Source organism: Cricetulus griseus, chromosome 4 (genome assembly GCF_003668045.3).
Source record: "Cricetulus griseus strain 17A/GY chromosome 4, alternate assembly CriGri-PICRH-1.0, whole genome shotgun sequence".
Lineage (NCBI taxonomy): Eukaryota > Metazoa > Chordata > Mammalia > Rodentia > Cricetidae > Cricetulus > Cricetulus griseus.
The window spans coordinates 199,533,206-199,559,678 of NC_048597.1; the positions used below are offsets into that span (position 1 = coordinate 199,533,206).

The 26,473-nt window shown below is 46.6% G+C and overlaps 1 protein-coding gene across 1 annotated transcript in view; it reads right to left on the minus strand.

Moving 5' to 3' along the window:
• Positions 1-26,473, minus strand: part of Tbc1d2b (TBC1 domain family member 2B) — a 66,864-nt gene continuing 40,391 nt past the window's right edge. The window contains exons 5-13 of the mRNA XM_027410964.2: positions 24,822-25,057; positions 23,475-23,858; positions 19,194-19,304; positions 18,033-18,226; positions 14,615-15,109; positions 10,968-11,085; positions 5,364-5,549; positions 3,312-3,433; positions 1-554 (exon numbers count right to left, since the gene is read on the minus strand). Coding sequence (XP_027266765.1) covers positions 359-554; positions 3,312-3,433; positions 5,364-5,549; positions 10,968-11,085; positions 14,615-15,109; positions 18,033-18,226; positions 19,194-19,304; positions 23,475-23,858; positions 24,822-25,057 — 2,042 coding nt within the window. The 3' untranslated portion in view covers positions 1-358. The remainder of the gene's footprint in view (positions 555-3,311; positions 3,434-5,363; positions 5,550-10,967; positions 11,086-14,614; positions 15,110-18,032; positions 18,227-19,193; positions 19,305-23,474; positions 23,859-24,821; positions 25,058-26,473) is intronic.

Below are 26,473 nucleotides of genomic sequence, written 5' to 3' on the forward strand. Positions count from 1 at the left end.
GACGTGGAGTATAGTAGATTTGCAGGGTCAAACACTCACACAATGGGCAGACGCTGTAAACAGGCCCTTGGAAACAGTCAACTGGCGAGGCACCAATCAGGCAGCATGACTGTGATGCATGTGACTGAATGCCTTGACATGGAAATGGCTCTAAAGCCACCAGTCCCCCTAACCTGCAGCCAGCCCCCAAATGGGAGATGGGAAAGTGCAGCTTAGTTTGGGTCATCTGCCCAGCAGATACCCAGAGGCCACAGTTGTTACATTCTGGCAGCTGAATGAGCAGAGGCATGCCTGGAGTCCTCTTTGCTACTTTTGGTTGTAAAGGCATGAAGAGCAGCATCCTAGGGTGGGGGTTCATTCAAGTGTCTTCCTCCTCATCGCTAACCAGCTCGCCTTTGTCAGGGCTAGTGTCCCGCTCACGCAGGAAATCCTCTCGGATGGCCTCCAGCTCTGTCAGCTCCAGCCGGACCTTCTCTAAGTGGTAGGCTCGCCGGTTCCGAATCTGGCGCAGGGGGAAGGGGTTCAGATCCCCGAAGGAGATGCTGATCAGCTTCCTGGTGGGACAAGGGGCAGAGAGGCAAGCATCAGGAGAGCTCAGGTGAGTGCTCAGAGCACTGTCTGGAGATCAGAGAAGGGAGCAAGTACCATGCTGAGAGTCTGATGGGGGAATGTCACCCTGGGAGTCCAGCCCTATCTTATGCCCAGAGGCAAGAAGACACAGTGGCTAAGGGGATGACCCTAAGTCAAGAACCCTTTAGCTGATTCTTGATCTGTACACTGGGAGCAACAGAGGTGTTACCCCAGATGGCCCTCATATGGAGGCACTAATAATTTGGAGCTCACTTGGTGGCAGCAGGTGTCAACAGTGTGACTCTTCAGGGCCAGCGTCAGACAGAACATATTAAGTGCTCAGGACAACTGTCCTGACACCAATGGACTAGGCATGGATGGCGATGACATCATATCCTGACATCAGATCCTGTCTGCAGTGTGACCTGTGCCAAAACACAGTTCACAGAGGCGCACAGAGTTTGTCAAGGCACCAACTGAAACAACGCCTTAAGTTTGTTATGTTAGCCACTGGCCAGTGTTGAATAAAGACAGAGCTAAGGACTGTCTGAATGCCTGGTTCTCCAGCATTCATGAGTCAGGCTCACTGCTTTGATTGTGCCAGAGACATGACCTTGCTTCCGGCCACGGGCCCCATAAACTTGTGGGAACAGCATGTTACCAGGACTGCCCCCCATCCCCTCAGTTTTAAACCATTTGTTCTTCTGTCCCTTAGCTGCCTGAGCTACGGTTAGCATAGGTGTACAGAGGATATGCAAGCCGCCAGGATTTCTCCTTTTTATACTTAAACAGCTTCTCTTGCAAGGGGATGAAAAGCCTAGACTGGCTGCCTCTCTTCTCAAGCCAAGTTCCCCACATGCTCTAGGGTAGACAATCACCAGAGGTTAAGGCAGGCCTGACCATGCCCAGGTGTTGTTTCAGGCCTAGCTTTGTGATCTTGCTGGGGCACATCAGTGAGACTGAGAAGCAGGAGCCCACCACTGTCCTTTCTCTTATGTGAGCCACAGGCTCCATAAACCAGCAAACTCATTCTTTACTATAGAAAGTGAAAACAGGGTTACTAAATTATTAATTTACCCCTTGGAAAGAGCCAAATGCGACAGGGCCCAAACTTCAGTACAAGGTAATTCAGATACTTCCCTTGTATGCTCAGCCTCTCATGGACTCCCAGAAGTCCTGCCACAGACACCAACCAGTACAATCTAGCATCATCCCAAGTCTCCTGAAGGTACTTCAGCTACAGAAACCCCCGCCCATCTCTGTAAGACCTATCAACTCTGCAGAACTGCCTCTCCTCAGACCACAACCATGGGCATCTCCTCAACCATGGGCATCTCCTTCAAGTACTGGAACTCCAGGGTGGAGGTGGGTTCCTGCAGCCTCAGCAACCTCCCCGGAGGTGGGGAGGTGGAGGCGTGCCAGGCCAGCGGCAACTGGAAGTGATGCACACATTGGGAGCTCTTAGTCCGGGGACCCTGACTTTCTACAGCAAAGGGGAAACTGTTTCAAGAGCCCTTCACAAGGTGGCGCTGTAGGATCGGGCAAGATGGGAATGCCCAGTTCTGTTTTATGGCAACAGGAAGTAGAGGACAGGGATTTATCTCCAGGCAGCCCTGACATTCCCCTTAAGAGGCAGAATCTGTACCTGGGACCAAAATGCTCTTGACACAGTGTCAACTGTCATGTGGGAATTCCTTCAGTCATTCTTAATCTTGACCAATTTGAGATGAACAAAACCCTCATTCTAAAGCTTTCATCAATCTTTCACAGCAAACACTTAACATATACCCCTTCCCACTGGGCACAAATCAGGTTATTTTTAGTGTTAGTACTGAGCCTAAGCCTTTCTTGAAAATATACTCGTCAAGTGAAACAGAGACCCCCTCCCAGAGGCCTGGAATGGCTTCGGCCACCACTTCCACTGCCAATGTCTACCCAGCCACCAGAGCCAGAGCAATCACCAACTGTGGCCTAGGGAAAAATGGCAGCCTAGACAGGAAATAACTATGTGGCTTGAGGGGTGTGTGTGTGTGTGTGTGTAAATGACTCACAAATATCCCAGCTGTCCAAGCCAGAAACCTAGAGTTCTTCCAAGTTCAAAATCTGGAATCTCTTCAATCCGTCCCACATTTCTTCATTGCCCAGGACACCTCTCGAGGAGATCACCTTTCTTCTCCAGATCCATCTAACATCACTGTCTACTCTCCTAGTGGCCTGTCATGCCTTCAGTGACCTTCCACTATGTTTAGAATGAAGGTCAAAATCCTGAGCATAGTCTATAGGAGGCAGGCTAGGCTGCAGTCATGAGCTCCAGGACCTGGCACAAGCTGACTGCCCCTCCCACTACCTCTAAATACACTCGTTCCCACACCTGTGCTGGGGGCATCTCTGTCAAGCACAACTCTTGCTATCTCCTCCTAGCCTCATTCTCTTCCAGCCTGGTTTCTTTATCACTCCATGGTCTAAGAGAGGCTTCTTTCCGCTGGGAGCCATCAAATTCAGAGCTGTTTTGTATCTACAATCCCTCCTGTACCGGTTCTGCACTATCACAGGGACAGAAAAGCTTTAGGTGTGGAGCCACTGTTTTCAGTTACTGGGATTTATTTATTGAACATTCATCTCTGTCTCCTCAAATGACTGGAAGGCCATAGCCCTTCCCATTTCTTTCTCTGAAAAGGAACTTCCCTCTCACACATGGCACCCTGGACAGCTCTTGAGTCCGAAGATTCCTGACAACTCACCTGGCATCAAGGATAGTTCGAGTGAAGTAACGGAGATACTTGAAGATGGACATGGCATCTTGCAGTTTCAGGATCTCCTCTTCCTTGTATTTAAAAAGTGCCAGGGCAAAACGGAAAATAACCTACGGGAAAGCCAGGGAAACTGTAATTGAAGACACACTATGACTAGGCATGAGTCCAGGCATAAGGCTAGACTCTGGAGCTGAGGGTTGGCTGGAGCAAGTCTCCCAAGGGCTCTGTCCTCGGGCAGACACCTGAATTGAGGGAGACCTCCAGGACTAGACAAAGACCTTTGGTACAGAAAAACAAATGCTTGTGGTTTCCAACAGTTCAGCCCAAATCACAAACGTTCCTAAGAAGTGAGACTTGTGGAATCCTTTCACATTTGGCTAACCTTTGTATTCAACAAAGAACACTGATCCAGGAACCAGATCTACATAAGATCAAAACCCAGGCTTTTTTTTTTTTGTTGTTGTTGTTTTTTGACTGAAAACGTGAAGCTGCAACTCCAGAGGCAGACACAGCCTTGGCTGGTGAACAGGGGTCTGACCCACTTTTCAATACAGTGAAATCAGCAGTCGATTGTGCGGATTTGTTTTGGGGGTACTCTGGGCAAGGCTGGGGGCAATTAACTCCAGGAAGCTTTGAAACAAACTACTTTTCCACATCTAAGAACCTTGAATGGCCTGCGCCAGCCTATACTGGATCATACTTAGAAAGTGGTATTTCAGGGTCAAATTGTTCATGATTTTCTTCATAAATTCATTTATAGCCCAACAGGGACAGTGTTGATGATCCTAGTTGAGAATTCTTTGAATTAATGACAAATTAAGACTATCAAAGTGGTAATACTCTATGCTGGACACTGAATCTACATATGGGATATATACACACTCAACTGCCTTGGGAGTGTAAACTCACAAGGCTTTTTTTGGTACTTGCTGTTTTTTTTTTTTTTTTTTTGAGACAGGGTTCCTTTGTGTAGCCCTGGCTGTCTAGGAACTTGCTTTATAGACCAGGCTGGCCTTGAACTCACAGAAACCCACCTGCCTCTGCCTTCTGAGTGCTGGTATTAAAGGCATACACCACCACGGCTCAGCCCTCATAAGGCCCCTTTGAGGGGCAATCTGGTGCTACCCGCAACACTGCTGGTGAACTAACCTTTGATCCTGCAATTCTAGGCTAAATATAAAATGCACATGCATATGGGCAGAAAGATGAAACTCTCAGGAGAGCTGCATGCGGCTTGTTCTGAAGTGGCAGGAGACTGCAAACAACCAAAGCAGCACCGTCAGGGGCTGCTAGGTACATTTCTGACTCCTGTACAAGGGAATGCCATCATGTTACAACACAGCTCCTGTATGTGCTGGCATGGAACTAGCTCCAAGATACAGTAAGTTAAAACAGCACACTCTAGGATAGGCTTAAGAAACACAGAAGAGAATGTAAAAATTGAGGAGAAAACAACAGAATATCGGGAGATTGCTTTCCTACTATATATTCCTAGTTATGTTTTGTTTTCATTTAATTAAAATTATTTATTTATTGGTGTGTGAATGTAGGCATATGCTTGTGTGTAGAGGTCAGAGGAAAACTTGTATACGTTGGTTCTCTCCTACCACCACTTAGTTCCAGGAATTAAATTTAGGCTGTGAGGCTTGTTGTTGTGCTAATCCACCAGCCATTTATTTATTTATTTTATTTTATTTTGGTGTGGTGTGGTGTGGTGTGTGGGGGTAGGAGGAGGCTAGGGACTGAATCCAGAGGCCTCACATGAGCAAAGCGAGTACTGGACCACTAAGCTACTGAGCATTTTGCAAGTTATTCTGAGGCAGGATCTCCCTATGAGCTACCATGTCCAGCTTCACACTGAGGCTTCTGATGCATGAGCAAGTAACTGCTGTTTTGCAAGGCCTGCAGGAGCACGTCACACTGAGGTAACTTTGGTGCGGTGGTAACTTCACAAGTTCCAAGTGAACCAGCCACTCGACCACCACTGACATGGTCTGTCACAGCCTGTCAAGCATGTATATCTGTAAAGAGTACACTCACCTTTGGTCCCTCATAAAGGAAAGAGTCCCATATTTTGAAAAGGATGTCACTGACAACACTGTCCACAAATACCACCAGAAACCAGTTGAAGGTGATGAGGGTATAGTCCACTTTGTACTGCTCAAAATGGGTGTGCAATCGAGGCAGCTTCTCACTCATGAGGTCTCTGAACACCCGCTGGTCCACCTGGAGAGGGAACAAAGGGGAGAAAGGTCCGGGGTCTGCAAACCACAACAGCTGCTCCACAGAGAACAGAGGGCGGAGCCCACAGGCACTTGCAACAACACAGCTCTTTCAGATGTACACATGGGACACATATTAGAGCCAGGCTGCTCTGTGGTCCAGGGGCAGCTAACCTCAAATGCTGCAGGGACACTAAGTGGCACTCTCCTCATGGGATGAGAAGAAGTAAAGTCTGTGGCCTAAAAGCAGCTCCTGTACTCAACATATCACGTGAAAGCAGGCTATAGAGAAGACCTGGTGGGTTGGCATCAGCTTGCTAATACTCCCATGAATTCAGGCAGTCTTAGACGGGTGCATGAAGAATGGTGAGTCGCTGAACATGAAATACAATATACCCACATCCACACCATGAGCATGCTTTTCAGGGCAGGGTGGGTAGAAGGAACACTAGAGTCAGAGGATCTCATGTGAGTCTCAGCTCCAGCTTATTAGCTGGGTCCACCCACCTACAAAGATGTTCTAAACAGCTCTGTACTCCGGAAGACCGTGGTAGCTGACTCACCCACTGTGTTGCTCTGGGCATTAAAAGAGACATGTAAAGTATTGCAAGACAGGCAAGTCACAAAAAAGCCACAGGTGGCTATCGCCATTGCATGTTACGTCAGACAACTTAGCCAGTGCTGGGCAGAAGACTCAGTAAGGTTCGAGGATGACTGACAGGATGCAAGGGGTGAGTAGGGCAGCTAGACTAACCGATGAGCGTAACTGTGGGCAGGGATCAGGCTTCTAGGAAAGGGTTGAGAGAGGTTGTGTGACCCACACCAAAAAAAAAACATCTGTGTATGTGTGTGTGTGTATGTGATTGCACACACGTGTGTGTGTAAAACAGAAACAGCTTCACAGAACAATGCTCAGATCATAGAGTGGGACTCAGGTGCATTTGGTTACTGTCTAATCAATTTTATTTGACACATGAAAAGATCTATAAAACCAGTTTTTCACAGAGTCTGCAACCAGCAGGGAAGAAATGCTTTCATCAGGACAGCCAACAGTGAGGCCTGTTCTCTAGGTCCATCCTTCCAGAGGCAACAGGAAGGCTAGACTGGATGGCTGAGGGCCCTGTCCAAACTGATGAAAATGGAGGAGGGTACATGGACCTCAAAACTATTGAAGGTAACCACCAAAGGAAACCCCTTTGTGTGAGAGGTAAGAAAAGGTGCTTAGAATATCCCATTTCTGAGCCTGGCATAGAGATGGCAGAGATGTGGTACCTGAGACCAGAGCACAGGAACAGAATGGGAAGATGGGAACTAGCGGGTGCCCCAGGGGCACCTTTTAGAAGAGATCCCCTATAGTGAGTGGTACAATTGCAAGAAGGGGGTGGAGAGGAACGGGCTGCAAAGGCACAAAGCCAGCCTACAGAGGAGGAAGGCTCTGGTCTGCTCATGCTGAGACCATGGAGTAGGTCATGCTTTCTAGAGCAGCTGATGGGGCAAATGGCCACTTTGGAGAACAATCCTATTAGGAGGACACCATGGACTAATCTTCAAGCCCCTGTGTCAACTTGACACAAGCTGAAGTCATCTGACGTAAGGAACCTTGACTGAGAAAATGCCTCCACAGATCAGGCTGTAGAGTAGTCATTCTCAATATTCCTAATGCTTTGCCTCTTGAATGAAGTTGTGGTGACCCCAACCATAAAGTTATTTTCATTGCTACTTCGTAACTGTAATTTTGCTACTGTTATGAACCATAATGGAAATATCTATGCTTCCCGATGGTCTTAGGTGACCCCTGTGAAAAGATCAAGACCCAAGGGGGTCAAGACCCACAGGCTGAGGACTGCTGTTGTAGAGCATTTTCTCAATGAGTGATTGATGGGGGAAGGGCCCAGCCCATAGTGAATAGTATCATCCCTGGGCTGGTGACCCCGGCTTCTATAGGAAAGCAGGGTGAACAAGCCATGAAGAGCAAGCCAGTAAGCAGCACCCCTCTATGGACTCTGTCTGCATCAGCTCCTGCCTCCAGCCAGGTTCCTACCCTAGATCCTGTGATGTAGAAGTATAAGCCAAATAACCCCTCCCTCCTCAAGTTGCTTTGGTAATGGTGTTTCATTACAGCAATAGTAACCCTAACTAGGACAACCCCAGTCAATTAGGACAATAGGTAGGAACGTTCCTGAGATTCCTGGGATACTAACAAGAGCTACAGCCTAATCCAATGTTAACACCTTAAAAATGTTATTCTAAAGGACAAACAAAAATTTTTAAAACGGCAACTATTTGTTGGAAGTTCTGTTTTTTTTTTAAATATTGTTATGGTTATAACAATAAAAATGCAACTGTTATTTTAGAAAGCACAGTTAAACAGGTTCAAGGAGAAATCTCTATTTGAAATTTAACTTTTTAAAAGGCAAAGCTAAAAACCAGTAGGCATGGGCTGGAGAGATGGCTCAGTGATTAAGAACACTGATTGCTCTACCAGAGGACCCAGGTTCAATTCCCAGCATCCACATGGCAGCTAGCAACTGTCTGTAACTCCAAGATCTGAAACCCTCACACACACATACATGCCGGCAAAACGCCAATGAACATAAAATAAAACAAATAATTAAAAAAAAAAACAAAAACAAAAACCTAGCAGGCATGGTGGTGAACACCTATACTCCTTGCACTTGGAAAGCTGGGTAGGAGGCTCTGGAGTTCTAGGGCAGCTATCAAGAAAGACCCTTTCTCAAAATCCAAAAACAAATGAGTAAAAATGGTTAAAAACAGTGCTGTTTGTAAACTAATTCTGCACATTATAAATGTACCCTAGAGTGCATGAAGAACAACAAAATAGAGGGATTCAGGGATTAAAAATGCACATTTGCTCTCTGACAAGAACAAGAGCCAAAATCAAAGGTATAACTGCTAAATGAATGTAGTTTTCTTGAATACTTTAAAAAAAACAAAAGTGCACAGAAAAATCTGTAGAGCCCGTTTCACCTTTCACCCATGCTTGTCTACTTGTCTCTGTCAAACTCAGGTTAGATGTAATATCCTGAAAACCATCTGAAAAGCTGCCAGTAGCCACAGCACCCACAGTTGCCTAAGAGGTCAAGCTGGGGCTGGGGTCCACCCACCAGGAAGCACTGCTCCCCTGTCCCCGGAAGTGCCATCCCTGACAGTCAGATCACACACTTTCTGCTCATAACTTCATTCTTCAACAATCAAACAATGACACATTTGCCAACACTTCAAGTCCCTGGCAACGGGGACCCGGTGTTGCGTTGAAGAAGCTGGAAAGTAACAGGAGAGATGGCCATCTGAGCAGGAGATCAAGTGACGACACAGGATTTACTCTCTCAGGGTGGGGTCAGCTGCAGACGCCTGCACGGACAGGACATCGGTTGGACTTTGAAGTGGGAGAAAACCGTGTGTACACATGGCTTCTTCTGAGTGGATGGCAGACTGTGCCTCCCTTGAGACTGTCCAGGGGCTGGCAGAGGGCTGGGCACAGAGCAGGCTGCCAGGAAATGCTTGCTGAGGCCTCTGTTTTAGCCCTCCTCCACTCAGCACTGGAGGACATGGGATAAGTATGTCATTCATTGGTGTCTGCAACGCCTGGTGAGATCCTGGCACACAACATGCATTTCAAGGATGGCAAGGAAGGGAAACCTGGCCAGCAGTTGGGTCACAGTGGCAACAGGCAGAGGGCTTGGGGCACTGGGACTGATGGCACACTCACTTTAATAGCAGCCTTACACATAATACTCAGATGCTGTAGAGAAATGAATGTGTTAGGAACATCTGAGAGAAGAAACTGGCACCGACATCAGGGTAAAAAGTACCTGATGACATCCCAGCTAGAGTGGTTGGGACAGCGGTGCCTCACTTTTTCTATTCAAAACCCTGGGGCATCATCTAAGGCTCGGAATTTGAGCTTGGAGGTCTGTTTCCATGTGCTGTGAACACACAAAGCACTAGCCATTGATTTTTAAAATCCCATCTGACTGAGACCACTGCCTCATCCCCTTGCTGTCCATGTCCTAGTTTACAAACTCATGTTGACAGGGAAACAGTTCACAGTTAATTAGCAAGTGAAGAGATTGCAAGGAGACCATGCAAGCTTCTCCAGGTGTCTGTGGACATCAGTGCGGCTGGGACGGGACCTGGATTTGGCAACTATGGGAAGGCCAGAGCTTCTCACCAACAGCCAGCACAATGTGGAAAGAGGGCACAAGCTTAGGCAGGGGCTACAAGGACTGAGTGCAATCCCCCACCCAGCCCCAGAGCAGGTACGCCTTTTTTTTTTTTCCTTAACATATTCATCTCTGGAGTGTGTGTATATGTACATGAAGGACCTGGTTCTCTCCTTCTACCATGTGAGTTCCAGAGATTAAACTTAGATCATCAAGCCTGGTGAAAGTGATTTTACCCAGTGAGCCACCTTGCTGGCCCCTAGGCAACTAACTGGCCCTAGTTCAATGTCTGACTTTTTCTCTGGAGCCAAATGGGGGACAATAGGTTGCTACATTGTATGCTTTGAGAGTGTAGCTGGTAGTATAAGCCCAGGCTCATTAAATACCAGTTCCCTTTTCTGGTACAGTCGCTTCGGCAGGTGCTCACATTTCTTTAGATGCTGATAGATATCCCAAGATGACAGAGCTGTGGCCCAGATGGTACCACTGATTAGCTTGAGGATATGCAGGCAGGTAAGGCTTAATTCAGCTAGGTACCAGTCATCATAGGGGTGGTAAGAACTGAAGCACCCCTTACAGCTGCTCTGGGAATGCTGTGTATACTGTATATAATGGAACTTTCTGGATGAGAGGGGGATGTTGTGTTCTAATAGAGGACTCCCAAAACAGAAGCAGTGCCCAAGACAAGACTAGGTAGAGACAGACTATCTGGCCCATGCCCTCCCTACTCTGGCCCCTGCTGTCAAGATCCCGGTGTGAAATGGAACATGTACCAGATCCTCTCATGTGGGAGGTTACTGCCAATCCTTTAAGATTCAGCATTGTCTATTCCCAGAAACTTGGGTAAGGCAGGGTAGAGCACCAAGAAAGCTGCTCCTAAGGTACCTTTAGCAGCTGAGACTCTTTCAACTCTGGCTCTTTCCCCTGGCTGGAGGCTCCCCCTGCTTCCTCAGCAGCCCTTTGTCACAGCCACATCTCCAACCTGGCCCCTGTATCCTGCAAGAACTGACAACATACCAACATACCTGCCCCCACCTCCCCATCTTTGGTCTGTGACAGACTGCCAGGGAGGGCTGTCTCTCTGAGGTGCCCAGGGGGCTGAAGGAGCCGACCCTGTCCACACACAGAGATGAGTTGTTGCATTCATGCGCACAAGCTGCCCCCACAGGGTTGACTTGTGCCATATGACAACTGGAGTCCTGTAGGCCAGTGATTAAGGCATAGTATTTTGGAAGTACCTGGGACCCCAGCAGAGTCTTTGTGTAATAGTCTCGAGGCATGAAGACTTCCACGATGCTGACGAGACACCAGAAAGCATCTTCCTGTTCCAGGTAAAGGAGGGCCACTGCCACCAACCTACAGGCAGCAGGGAAAAGGTCAGTGCGGTTCCTGTTCCTGCCTTCACCAAGATGTCTGCTGAAGCCATTTTCTCTAAGAGCCAGCACAATTTCTACTTCTCTAATGAAGGACAAATGAGGATTTCTGGGTAAGTGACGAATCCTCTAAAACTTGAAGAGAAAAGCCACATTCCTCTGATCCCGTCATTTGGTTTTTGTTCAAAGTTGCAATTATTTCCCAGTGAAATTGCCTCCCTGTGATCCAGCAGCCTTGGGTAAAACATGTTTCACTTGGGCTGTAGAGATGGCTCAGCCGCTAAAGGCTAGGCTCACAAACAAAAAACTGTTTCACTCTAATATTCTGCTAATGCAATTAGTTCTTTGAGTTCATTGCTTAACTAATTGTTTTATGTCTAAAAACTAATGTGAATGTAACAGGGTATGAGCGAGTGTAAGAATCTGATTCCCTTCACTCTCCAGCTGCCTCTCTGGAGGGAGGAAATGGGGTAGTACAGAGTACCCACTAGGGGCCTTTGGAGCTGCATGAGGGGTACACATGGGGCAGGAAAGGAGCTCACACATACCAACTTCTGTGTCATTCATAATGGAAACCTGGCTCCAGCCATTTGTACACTGCCAAAATCAAGAGGCTGTTGGTAAACCACAACTAATCCCAGTTTCTGGGCAGGCTAGAGCAGGGGGAGTCACAAACTGAGGCTCATGCCTGGCCAAGTTGGCAAGACCCTGTCTCAAAATTTCAAATAAAGGTGTGTGTCAAGAGGGGGTGCTGGGGATGCGGCTCAGTGGTACAGCACTTGCCTGGCATGCCTCAGGCCTTGGGTGCAATCCCCACATCACAAAACAAGGGTGGGGGACTCGGCTGTACTAAGAGGCAGAGTGCCCAGCTGACCTATGAGGTCCTGAGTTCCATCACCAGAAATGGGTAGTACTGAGGAAAAGTCCTCGTCCACTGAGCTCAAATCCAATCACTTCTGCCCCAAACATGGCAGGAAAAATGCCCTTGCTCAGAATCTGCTCTTTTCTTTTTCTTTGATAAAACTGAAAGAAATCAGCAAATCTCAAAATAAAAAAATAAGACCTGGCTGGGTAGGTGGCAAGAGGATGACTCCAGCTTTCCTAAAAGGGATGGAGAGTGGGGAGGTGACAACTAGAAGGCAGTTACAGAGAAAAGTTCCTGACAGCCCAAAACAAATAACCAGGAGAGGCATCCAAGAGTCCAAAGCAGAACCATCCGGACATCATTTAACCGAGGCTGAGCATGGTAAGCACAAATCCAGAAAGAGCTAGTGTTCTCAAATTCTCAGAAGTCAGGGGCATAGGCCAAGTATTCTGAGGAAAAAAAAAAAAAAACCTACCCCCACCCACCAATTAAAATCCAGAGGCTTTAACAAGACAGGTGTGAAGGTGAGTCAGTGCTCTCAGTACTTAGAGGATCACAGAACGATTCCAGGAGAGCACCAGCAAACCTCCACTGCGCAGCTCTGGCCTCAGGGGTTTCAGACTCAGTACAGTGTGAGCTAGGGCTTTAAGTAAAACCAAGACTGTTTTAGGAAGGTTTTAGTTTTGAAATGACTAAGAGAAGCCAATGTCCTCTTTAACCTCCCTTGGGCAGAGAAAATGACCCTGTCTTTGTTGACAGAGAAGTCACGGTTTCCTGGTAGCCGGAGGGTTTCATCTGGGTTTTCAGTAAGTGGTAGCCCAGCTTTCCACCTCCCCTCTGTAATACTCACATGCAGACACAGACAGCTCACCTGGAGGTCAGCAGTGAAAAAGCCTCTGAGCGGCCAGCCTAAATGCCAGCACTCGAAACCAGGCGTACACAAACATCTTCATTTGTATTTTATCTCTTTTTTCCTTCCTTTTTGAGGCAGGGTCTCACTGTGTAGCTGTTACTGGCCTAGAACTTACTATATAGACCAGGCTAGTCTCAAACTCATAGAGATCTACTTACTTCTGCCTCCCAAGTGCTGGCATTAGAGGAGTGTGTCACCATGCTCGGTTTATTTTCTCTTTTTGACAAGCTTGGACAGGAATATGAATATGGACTGCAGTGACAGCAGAAAGCAGAGAGAGACGAAGCAGGGGAAGATGAGACAAGTGTGAAAAGCTGGCCCAGCCCAGTCCTGGTGCTGGGAGGAGTTTGGTGGGCAGCAGACCTTGGTACCCCCAAAGTGTTGTCCTGGCCCAACACACAGCTCAGATGACAGCCTGGATCATTGGTAAAGGGCGAGAGGCCCTCCGTGTTCTCTGCTTATGGGAGCATGGAAAATACTATAATACATTCTACTTAGTGGCTACAAAGCAAAACAGACAGACATGGATGTAAGAGAGGCTTGTGGGGAGGAGGGGAGTAAACAGGGGTGGTGGGGGTTGGGACAGCACAGGATGAAAGTGGTCAGGATGCACCGCGTGCGCGAGTAAAATCGGTAAGAAAAAAAAAATCTAACATGCCCCAACTTTGGAGCATTCTTCAGCATTCTGAAAGCTTTGCAGAGATTCCAATCCACTTTTATTAGGAAAAAAAAATCTAACCTAAGGAATTTAAATTCAAGTTCATATTGTTCTGCAAAGTTTAAAGTGTATAGATACCAAGCTAAACTTATTAGGATGCTGCGAGATGATCTAACTTATAGGATCAGCATGGTAAATATAGTCCGTTATTTAGTAGAGTATCACAGAAAACAAAACTCTATATGTAAAAGAATTGAAAGCTATAAAATAATTTTATCACCTTTGAAAAACCACAATATTTTCATGTCACATCATTCTAATAATGACACTACTTTCTTTTCATGCTAAATAAGCAAAGAAGGAAAAAAGTGTGACTCTAAGATGCTGCAAGCAACCCCGACTTCTGTGCTTACCAGTCCTGGGGCTGGCACTGGACCAGGGTCTCACTTGTGCCAAGAACACACACTACCACTGAGGTACATCCCAGCCAGCTTTGGACTCTTCAGACTTTCTGAAGCAGAATCTGCCTGAGTTACTCTAGAACTGTGTTGTGGCTACTTGTACACTGTGTGAAGATGTATTGCCGTGACTGGCGTCATAAAAAGCTGAATGGCCAATAGCTAGGCAGGAGGTATAGGTGGGATTTCTGGGGAGAGAAAGGAAGAGGAAGAAGAATTTAGGCACTTGGATTATGCCAGAGAGATGCCAGTGAGACTCTGAAGAAGTCAGACATATGGAACAGAGCAGAGGTAACTGAGCCACATGGTAGAATGTACATTAACAGAAACAAGTTGAGTTATAAGAGCTAGCTGGGGACAAGCCTAAGCTATAGGCCAAACTTTCATAATTAATACTAAGGCTCCGGGGCGTTACTTTTGAGCTGGCAATTCAAAGATAGCCAGACAAGAAAGCCTGCTGCAGAAGAGGAGGCCCTGTGTCATGTAAACCTGCTGTTAGCCCAGGGTCTTCTCCCTTGGAACACAGGCTTTTCTTAGCCAGGAGGAGAGGGAACTGCCAGGTAGTGCCTGGTGCCTGCAGGTTTTCTAAACCACAGATGGGAGTAGTCTGACACCCACCTGTTGAGGCCTTGGCAGTAGCCAATATCTGGATTTCGCCAGGAGAAGGCTAGCAGGACATTGCGCAGCTTCTGGATGCCTTCTGATGTGGGGCTGGAGTAATGTTTGTTGTTGGGCAGAGTCCGCAACAGGTCCAGCTCAATCTGCTTAGAGGCAGGATTCTGTTTCTCCAGTGCCTTCTGGAGCAAGCTCTGGAAGTAGCCAGGCTCCATGCTGTCCTTGAACTTCCTGGTGTGACGGTCGACACACCACTTCCACACTTTGGAGCGGTGCTCGTGCGGAATGCCTGCTCGGATCAGGTTCTTGAGCTCCGGAGAGCATACCATCTCCCTGTTCATTGTGCTTGCAAAATAGTTTTCCCACTTGACCCCAGTGGAAACTTCTTGGTTTTCTGTGAGGTACAGAGTCTTCAGGTCCAATGCTCGGACTTTGGCCACCAATTTCTCTTCCTCATCGTCATCAGGGACAGTCCTAAACCCGTAGATGTCAAACTCACTGTGGATAAATAACAAGAGGGACGGTAGAAATGGCATGGGCTTGGGTGGCAAAGGGTGCAGTCAAACAGGACACATTTCAGACCATCAAGCATGCAAGTTTCTTGATGAGCAGGGCTAGGACAACTGGCTGTCTACATGGCAAAGGTCAAATGAGATCGACTCTCCATAGCATACAGGGGAAAATCACTTTCAGATGGGTTAAAACTCCGCAGATTAAACCAGAAGGAAATACAGGCACTAACACCAAGCAAGGCTGACCTAAGCAGGCAGGGTGGTGCACACCACTGACCTCAGTGTTCAGGAGGAGTGTTAAGCTCAAGGCAAGTCTTCATGTAGCTATAAAGACACTGTCTCAGAAAAAGAAAGAAAATGAAAAAAAGAGACCCATCTATGTCAATATACATGTCTGTATCTTTACACATCTGGAACAATTTCATGTTTCAAAAGGTATTGTTTAATAATACTAATAAAAAAGTATCTTGCTATGTTTACCAGTCTAGCCTTGAAATGATCCTTCTGGCTTAGTCTTCCAAGTAGCTGGAATCATAGGTTTGTGCGACCAGACCTGTCCACAAGGCATCATTTTAAGAGGTGAAAAGACAAGGAAGAGGGTATTTGTAAGGTCTTGGGTGCGAACATCAACCAAGGCTTTGGTGGACTGGATACGGTCCCAGGTTGTTAGCATCCTACTCCTGAAATCTGTGACTATATACAAGGAAAAGATAGTGGCAAATGGTATTAAGGTTACAGAATTAAGGTAGAGATTGTCTGGGTTACCAAGGGACCCGATAGCTACATGAACCCTTCAAAGAGGTAAAGGGAAAGCTGAAGAACAGATCTGAGGAAAACGACAAGAGAAGAGGCAGGAGAGATGGGTGTGTGTGCAGAGACTGGATCAGCTATTGACACTTTAAAGATGGAAGGGGCTATGAGCCATGGAATGCAGGTGGTCTCTAGAGGCTAGAGACCACAACTGTATCTACCAGCACTTTTGATGACGGAAACAAACTACTCCCCAGAAGATCCAGGAAGGAGCCTAGTCCTTGATTAAAGTGTGATTTCAATCCAGTAAGACCTTATGTTGCCTTCTGACCTATGAACTCTATGACAGCAAAGTTGCTGCTGAGTCTGTGAGTAGTTGTGGCAGAATCAGAATCTAGTACAAAGCTTTTGACACATAACTTTGCATAACTCTTAGGAACTTTGAAAATCAAATTTAGTGGAGCTGGAGACATGCATTTCTTCCATACTAGGAATCTCGTTTCTCTTCTACATCCTGGAGAAACTCTTGCCTGGACACACAGAACATATACCATGGTGTCTGTCAATAAGAAAACTAGAAAAGTCCTAAGTGCCCTTCATGAGTGGAAGCAATAATGCCTCTGTGGTCTACTTATGTAACGAAGTTCTGTAAAGCAGGAAAGAATGCACAGAACTTCCTAAATGCACAGGGGAAGAATGCACACACCTTCAGAACAGCTCCCAACAACTATGAACAAAGAAACCACGAATGATATGGAGGAAGCACCCTTGTACTTGAAATACTGGCTGCCTGGGCTGGGGCCTTATCCATGTCCCATAGGGTATATAACCCAGGATATGCTAATCCACTTCCTAACTCAGCCACCTCACTTACAAAGTGAGGGCAAACCGACCTGCATTGAGCATTTAATATAATACTACACATGAACCACTTAGCCGTTTCTGTACCCAGCACAGCTCTAAAAGTGTCCTGTGATAATGGTGTTCATTATATTCTGAAAGTATTTCCGTTATTTTGAATAGCACAGCCAATGCTGGTAGGTTCTGTCAGCTTGGGGAAGGGCCCAGCATGTCAAAGGGCTTTGCCTGGGGCTGGAGGGAAGGCAGTGAGGAGACTGTACCGAGCAATGCCCAGAGGCAGTGCTGTGTCTGAGTGAACAAAAGGGAGGGTACACCAGGCCAACCTGCAGAGTTTTCCTAGTCCCAACATGATGTGGGATAATGCTCTTGTTCACTGTAAAGATTTGTCACTTGTATTGGTTTAATAAAACACTGGCCGGCCAGCAGCCAGGCAGGCAATATAGGTGGGGCTACGAGAATTCTGGGAAGAGGAAAGGCAGAGACGAGTCACTAGCCAGATGCACAGGAAGCAAGATGAGATTGTCTTACTGAGAAAAAGTACCAAGCCATGTGGCTAAACATAGATAAGGATTATGGGTTAAGCTGTAAGAGCTAGACTGTAATAAGCCTGAACAATAGGCCAAACAGTTTATAATTAATATAAGTCTCTGTGTGCTTATTTGGGACTGAATGGCTGCAGGACGGGGCAGGACAGAAACTTCCATCTACACCAACACCCTTGAGATTTGTCAGAAAACATATTGTATATAAACTTTTAATCCAAGATCCTTCATATGCTTCTAGGTTCTATAACCCCCCTACCCTCTGGGGGGGAAAAAAAAGATGCAGTATTTTACATGTATGTGTCTTAGTGCATCTTGGGGATGGGTCCATGGTTTGTTTCAGATCCTCTGTGTGTCTTGGGCCACTCAACCAGGTTATAGAAACTGCCTTCCCATACAAGAAAAACACAGCTTCCCTTCATGGGCCCCTTTGCTTTTACTTCCCCTTGTGGACACGATGCACGTGTGTCAGGAAAGAGTTCCTATTCTCTGGAAAACTGGCCCCTGCAGAAGGAGGTATGTATTGTAGGCGTGGCCACTTTGACAAGGTTTTGGAATCAACAGGCCTGGATTGATTCCAGCTCTATTACTTGATTTCTGAGGTAGAAAGATGATATATGTTTGGTTGGCCTTACAGTACTTGTCACAGACATCAAATAAGACACACAGTGTTAATTGGCCCCTGAAGTGTCTACTGCTGTGGAAAGGGAACTTTATAAATGGGTGGACTGTCCCAACAGAGTCAAATGCATTTACCTGACCAGATGAGGCTTAATGAATGCCTGCTCCGGCTGCTCTTGGCTCTCAACCTGCAGAGCATCCTCCAGCAACTGGGCTATGACATCCCTGGTAGGCCCCTGTTCTTCTGAGCAAACTGGTGTCTTCATTTCTTGAAGCAGTATCAAGTACTTACTTTCTACCTGGCAGAGCTTGGCTTCCAGACTAGAATACTGCAGGGAATATAAAGTGGTAAGGCGTTACCTTCACACAGAGATAAACACAGGGAAAGCAAGCTGTAGGTGCCTTAAGCAACCAGTGAGTTCACACCAGCATGCCCAAAAAGATTAGGAAGTGAGCCTGCTGCAAACTACAACAAAGGGGAAAGGTTAATTCATGCTGCAGACCCTTTCAGGGTTAAAATGGCCTGCTATAGCTCCCCTCTTTTTTCTAAGAGTTCGGCACAGAAAGGACGCTGATAAGCACAGGTAACACTCTTCAACATGGTTAGAGTGAGCAACAAAACTCGTCATGAGCCAGTTCCTGAGCTCAAGCCTAATCCTACTTGGTTACATGGGCCATGAATCCCTCCCCTCCCCCAGGCATACCAACTCTGTTAGGACATCACGTCCAGGAAGGACTAGTTCCCATCTGCTACCTGATCAGAAAAATCAACTTCCCCCTGGCAAATATGCAGGAATATGCTTTAGAAGTGTGCTCAGAAGGCTGCTCAGAAATAGCATATATACACAACAGCTGTGGACAAGTGTCAGGTGTTTATAACTCACTAGCACACAGCTGGAACGCTTGTGGTCTCTCATACTTTCCAAGGCCTCCTGCAGCCAGAATCATGGCTGACTCTTAAACCAACCCTGCTGGATTTGTGGAGATGGTAACATTCTCACCATTCCTGTTTCAGATGTGGAACTAAATCTCAACAGCATGAATGAAAACATTGATAACTTTAATCTGGGAGAACCCTGTAATGACTTCATTTGAAACTCCTCACAAACGGATGGAGAAGGCCATATGTGACAGTGTTTCTTTGTCACCCACAGACAAAATGTACTGGACACACCTAACACACGTTTCGATACCAGTAGCCGCATTTTTCCCAGCATGGTGGTTGGGAAAGCACATCCACTTAAATACAGTTTCCTCCCTCCCACCAAGTGGTAAAATGTACCCATCCTGACTTACCTTTGCCATCAGATCCCTCTCTCTCCTTTCTGCATTTCTTCGTAGAGCAGAGAGTTCCAAAATTTCCTTATTTAGAAATTTATTTTGGGTTTTGTACCCTTGTAGACTATCCTGTTGAGGGAAAATCTTTATCAATTCCTGTGGGTTGTATGCTGGCTAATTATCCTACATAATTAGCATATTGGAGTCCTGCTAAGTGAGAGCAAGTTCTAAAAAAGAATTGGAAGATGTTGGAAGGAGAGTTCTGAAGAATCTTTTTGGCCATTTGTGGGGGCAGGAGGTGGTGGGAATGGCTATTTAACGAAGAAGTGGACAAGACATTTATTTAGCAGTGGAGATTTCTCTGAACTGATGGCAGAAGAAATAAACAGGGTGTATTTTCTAAATCCATCCATACCCATTGAGGTGGTGATGAAAAAAAAAAGCAATAATTTAACATTCCTTTAAACCACAGAAACTGAACATATTCTTTGTAGCTTCTATTTTAAAAAGGCTATAAAAATGTACAAAAGCCCTTAATTAGAAACGGCATGTAAAGAGAAATACTACAATCTAGTATTGCATCAGGGACTTTGTAGAATACACCCCTCACTTTTGTACACTGCAAAATTTCAAACCATGGAAAAGCTGAAGGAAAAGCACAATAGGACAGAGGGTGGAGCCTGGTGGTAAAGCGCTTGCCTTTAAGGCTCAAGGCCCTGGGTCCAATTCCCAGCACTAACTCCACAAATCACCAAGGACAAAATGAGCCCCTTCTGTAGTTTGGCCAACTGTATCTAACTGTATCTCTGCGACATTTACTTTGTATTTGAGAGAACACAACAAGTTGGAGACAGTTTTTTTTTTTTTTTTTGTAAAGCAGGGTCTCTCTATTATGTGTCCTTAGGTATCCTGGAAGTCACTATGTAGACTACTCTGGCTTCAAAATCAGAGATCCGGCCTGCTTCTGCCTCTGTCCTGTTCTACTTGAAGTACAGCTGTGGCTGGGTAGGGAAGAATTTTCATGTAAAATGCTCCTTTAGACCATCCTCATGATAAAACAAGGAAGTTTCTAAATGAAGATGAATTAGAAGCATCTTTAAGACTGTGGTTTCTAAAGACTACTTATAAATTCCATCTTTTGCAACCACATCCCTCCCCCGCCCCAACTATTTCTAAATATTTCTTCAGACACTCCCCAGTCTCCAGACCGAACTTCCCTTAGGGTATACACTGTTCTTAGAAGATGCAGAAGAACTGGAAAGGTTTCCCTGTTGCCCCAATTTGCTGGCACTCATGGAACACGTTATGGGTCACAGAACCCTGGGCAAGACACGTGAGCTTCTTGATCTCACTTAGACCTCTCCAGTCCCAGGAGCCATTCTTGACATTATTTCCCTGGCAGACCGGGCCAGGGAGGCTATGCATTTGCTGACTGCTGTGCTGGGAAGTCAGCTTCCGAGCTCTGAGGGCCAGGCTGGGTACCTGAGCCTCCTCAGCTGCAACCCAACCCTTGCACAGTACTGGCTTAGCCTTGGCAACCCAAGTGCTTAAGTGAAAATGTCAGGCCCCAAGAAGGTTAATGTGTCCTTTTCTGGCCCAAATGATGGCATTTCCTCTCTCCTAGCATCTTAAAAATACTGTATTTGAAAACAGTGAACAACACATCATTAAAAGGCAGGTCAGTTAAAGGAAGTTTGGCATGAAAGAAACTAAAGATACTGAACTGTGAGGAGAAAGACTAAGTGACAGGTACTTGGTCCCCACTGGCTGTGTAGTTTTTTGTCTTTATCATAAAATTTGTGCTCCAATCTAATCAGTAAATTCTGACCATTTATCATCAGTATACTTTCTTGAGAATGTTGAAGTAACAGTAACATCTGGCAGTAAATACTCCACTAGGAACCAGGTCCAGATGTGGACCACTTCCTTCAGCCCTCCTAATACCCCACGGGTAGCACTTTTTGACAGACGAGGCAGAGACCTGAAGTCACTGCCACAGTCAGAGCTCACTGTGGAAGGCTGGCTGAGCTCGATGCACGGGAGAAAGGACCGGCTCTTACTGCAGTAACAGGCACAGGCAGAGCAACCCCAGCAACATGAGGTCCTGACCTGGGCAGGCTGCCCCTGCCTGCTAGGAAGTGCCTGACAACCACTGGTCACTTACGGAGTTTCCCCACTAAGATTCACTGAGTAGACTCTGTAGCCACAGCTTTAAAGTTGTTGAGAAATGTTGAGGAAAAGATCCTCATGACTCATTCAGTCACCCCAGCTGCACAACGACACATGAGGATGGCTCACTTTGGATGAGCTAGGTTACCAGTCTCCAAAGGTTCAGTGGTCATAGCAGCTACATGGCCCATTCTCACACTCTGACTCAGCTCCTTGGGCAAATGAGTGCCACATACTTCTCTCCTTCCAAGAACAAAAACATCTGGAAAATTCATGTTAAAAGTGCAGACACTAAGTGTGTCACTACTGTGCATAGGGATGCATAGGAAGGAACAGAACCTTTAAGGTTGAGCATATAAACAAAATTGACTTCTACAGGCAACACTAAGGCCGCTTGTAAAAGGAAAAATAAAACAGAAACAAATGGAAAACGGCCAAGCATGGTAGCTCATACCTGGCAATTCCAGCACCCTGGACATGGACACAAAAGAAGTACCTTGAGTGTGAGGCAAACCTGGGCTACAGTGAGTTCTGGGACAGCCTGAGTTACAGAATGAAACCTTGTCTCAAAAATATAAATAGACAAAATAATAAGGGCTGTTGTAGAGTAGATATAAATAGAATAAGAGGTGCTCTGGTTCCTCCTGGGAGCTGTGGCGTGGGCAGTAAAGTGCCTGCTGCACGAGTATGAGCATCTGCATTTTGATTTGGATTTCCATCACCACGTAATAAAAGCCTGTGTGAGGGATGGTGCTTTCACAACTCAGTGCAGTGAGTGTGGAGACAGGAGGATCTCTGCGGCTTCCAGGCCAACTGGCAAGATCTGGGTTCAGCCTTCGTCTCAAAAAATAAGGTAGAGACGTATGGAGGAGGAGCATCACTCCCCAGCTCCACATGCATGAGCTCGCCTGTGCATGTGCACCCACAACATACCACACACGCCAAACAGATACACCAGGCTGGCCCTGCGTGTCCAAAGGGTGTTGTCACTAAACCAACCACCCACACGGTCCAACACTGCTGCCACTATTTCAGTGTTCCTAACTCTGAAGTTCCCCGCCTGCCCAGCACTCGCTCAGCTCACGGCTGGCAAATTAAAGGTGCTGGAAGCCATGACACTCACACACTGTAACCACCTCAACAGTAACACACCTGCGCCCTTCAAGGAGAAACTCCATTTTGGAACTCGAACACTGAGAACCACATTATTTGCAAGAAGACAATGGCTGAGTAGTTACAGACTTACTTGGGGTCTGCTGGAGTCAGTTGGGCTCTAACTAATGTCTCATGTCTTGGGGGATGTTTGTCTACCTAGAACGTCCTCAGTAGAGTCTCAGGAGCTGCTGACAGCAAAGATGTGCTGGTCTTTTCTACAGCCTTCCTCAGCAGCCCAAACAGTTCAGCTCTCTGTTCTGGACCTGCAGGGTTCTCTACAGGCATAAGAGGCAGGTTGCCCCTGCTTCCCACAGGGGAGTGCTCCCTATCCCTCATCTGCTGCTTCTCATCCCAGTTCCCTTCTGTTTAGGAGCCAGCCTCCCATCCCTGGACCATCTGGGGGCAGGGTGGGGGACACTGGGAAGACAGCTCTGTCCTTCCTTCTAAGTGCAGGACTTCTCATGTTAGGCACTGACCTGACTGACCAAGCAGGCTTTTTTTCTGGACTGCCTCGAGCTGCATCCACTTTCCCAGCTGGCCCTACTCTGACGACTGGGACAATATTCCTACCCAGGCCCATGGGAGGCTGTGCAAATTAAGTCTGTGTTTGCATTCATGTACACAAAAGGGAAACTGACAACCTCCATATGTTCCATGGCACAATGAAGTCTTGACAGGAGATGAATAAAAGGGTAGGGTGTTTCAAATATTCCTAAGCAAGGGACAGGAAGGGTCAAAAGTGTCCCAGGGAGGCAATAGCAGCAGTGGCAACAGCGTTGGAAGTGCTTCCAAGCAAGTTCCTTAAGATGTCTAGTTCCTTAAACTGACTATAGAGCCTGTTTCTGTGCCCCGCCCCCAGCTCCACTGCTTTACCAAAACAGCTTGCTGACAATAGCACCTCTAGGGATCAAAACTGACGGAGCTAAAGGAGTTTGATATCTCTGTCCAAAAAGCCAGCCCACACCCTGTCCTTACTTTTAGCCTGTCCAGCTCCAGCTGGTCTCTGCTGGCTGGTGTGGCCAAAGGAGAGCTTGGCCCCAAGGTGGGCGAAGACACGCTGCCCTCACACTCGCTGAGCTTGATGATGACCTCGTCCTTGGCCTGGATGGTCTCCATCAGCATCCCCAGCCGCTCGTTGAGCTCGCCCACCTTGCTCTTCAGCGTCCTCACTTCCTGCTGCAGACTCTCCTTCTCCAGGCCGAACCTCTCCAGCTGGCCACTCAGGCCCAGGATCTGCTCGTCCTTCTGGTGGAGAAGCTCCAGTGTGTCCCTGGGGACCCCCTGGCTGATTTGGTGGCTCGTAAAATACTTGTCATATTGAGAAGACCGGACTGTCTGCTGGAGCAGCCGAATGAGCTCCTAGGAGTCAAGAAGATGATCAGGTAAAGGGTAAGAGAACCAGAGTGTGGGGGACAAAGACAGAAATCAGGACAGTGTTACATAAGTAATCACTGGAATTTGAGGAAATGCAGAAACAAACTTCGTTGGAAACAATTTAGTACTGAGCTTCCTCTTGAAAGATCTCAAAAATAGAGAGGAAAAAATTTCCTCCACAAATACAGCCTGACGAGAACAATGACAGGAAGCCTGAAATAAAGGATGTGCACGCTATGATTGGCAATGGTTCCTGGCAAGTGTTTATCAGTACTAAGGGATCTGTGAAGTGCCATGTGGTGGCACATGCCTCTGATTCCAGTCCTGGAGGAGGAACAATTGGTCCAGGCCAGCCTAGGCTACTCAGTGAGATGCTGTCTCAAAAATAATAAATAATACAAGTGTGTGTGTGTGTGTGTGTGTGTGTGTGGGTGGGTGGTGGGTAGCTAGAAAGATGACTCAGCGGTTAAGAGAACATATTGCTCTTGCAGAGGGTCTGAACTTCGTTCCCAGAACCTATGTTGGGAGGCCCACTGGATTCAACACACTGGGGTGCCTGCATTCATATACCCATACTTATAATTAAAAATAAAATAAAACAGGGTGGGGGGGAGGGAAGAAAAATCCAGGCTTTAAGATTCACTGAACTGTCTAGCAATTAGGTAAAGAATGTCTGACCAGCTTAGAAAAATAGTACTGTCTGACAAGGATATGGAAACTTCAGAGACCTCTAGGCTGAGGAACTGGGTGCTGATGGAAGTACCCTGTAACCTTGCTTTCCCTCCACATGGTCTAGGATCTTTGAATTAACGATGGGCATAGCTCAGGGCATGGGATGGAGGCCCCAGCAGCACGAGCTTCAGGAAAGGGCCCCTGGGGAGCAAGCGCTTTACTCCACTTTACTCTTTGGCCTGCTGAAGAGACACACAGAAGGCAAGAGACAGTTACCTTCTGACTGGACAGGTCCTTCTTGAGTTGCTCCAGTTCTTCCTGCTGGCTTTGAATCTGCAGCTGCATCTCAGAGACGGGCTTAGTAAGGCTTCCACCACTGGGTGATGTTCCCTCAATCGAAGGATCACCACTGCTGTGGCGGTTTTTGTATGATCCAATTATGTCTTTCAAGGGGCGCTTTCCTTTGTAAGGGTTCCGTCCAAACTCGAAGGGGAATCCTGAACTAGTGACTCCTATATTAAAGAGAGAGAGAGAGAGAGAGAGAGAGAGAGAGAGAGAGAGAGAGAGAGAGAGAAGTTTCTGAGCAAGTCAAATTCTCTCCTGGTATTCTTACAGATCACCCTCTGAGGGCGTGTGGACTCCTCAACTCATGAAGAAAGCAGGGCAGCCGAATGTCACTTTGTCCCACCTCACTGTAGAGAATGCCCAACAGGTCTAAAAACAGCAGTGAGTCTTATAGAGCACTTTAAAGAAAGCAGAGATGAGCCGGGCGTTAGTGGCACATGCCTTTAATCCCAGAACTCGGGAGGCAGAGGCAGGCGAATCTCTGTGAGTTTGAGGCCAGCCTGGTCTCCAGAGCAAGTGCCAGGATAGGCTCCAAAGCTACATAGAGAAACCCTGTCTCGAAAAAACAAACAAACAAAAACAAACAAACAAACAAACAAAGCTGAGATGCACTAGCCAACTGTTGGCTTATTTTTACTTATTTGTTTTTAGCTAAAAACAAAACCAAAATGAATGTTTTTTAAAAAGTGTAAATACATTTTTAAAGTGTGACTTTACATATTAAATGATCCAAATAAGTGTTATTAAAGTTATTAAGTATATTCAAAAATATAAACAGGACACACAAAAGTACTATGAACTTTTGATTATTTAAAGCTATGAGAGACAAAGGCATCTATGCTGTGAGAAGCAGCTATTGGCCCCCTGCGGTCAGTCAGGTAGAGACTGGAAGGGGGCATCAGCATCTGGCACCTAAGTGGCGCTGGATACCTAGTGTGCCTGCTTCATGACAATTCAGAGGTGCACGTTTCTGGCTTGGGGACCTGCTCGGTCTAGCATGTCTCCCCATATCCCATGTGTTAATGCCTTAAGCTACCAGCTTGTTGATCCTGGAAGGTGATGAAACTGGGGGTTAATGTGAAGTCTTCCAGATAGTGGTACCCCAGTCCTCCTCCTCTCTTTGTGCTTCCTGGCCACATGTTCTCATCATGATGCACCTCTACAGGCCCAAAGAAGCAATGGGTTCAACTGGTCATAGACTAAAATCTCTACAACTATGAATCAAAGTAAACCTTTTCTCTTCCTAAGTGAGTTTACCTCAGGTATGTATTACAGTAATGGGAATATGACTAATATTACAGTAATGGGAATATGACTAATTTAACCAGTTCTCCAGAATCTATGATACTATGTTCTGTTCTTTTTAAGTACATCTCAAGTATGTAAATAAAGGTGGTGTGTGTGTGTGTGTGTGTGTGTGTGTGTGTGTGTATTTCTGAGACAGAGTCTTGCTACACGGCCCAGTCTGCCCTTAAATGTGCAATCCCCCTGCTTCAGCCTCCCAGGCCCCAGAACTACAGGTGTGTGACTATGCCAGCTCAAGTACAAAGTTTCTTCAGTCAGTATTTCTGTGATGCACAGGG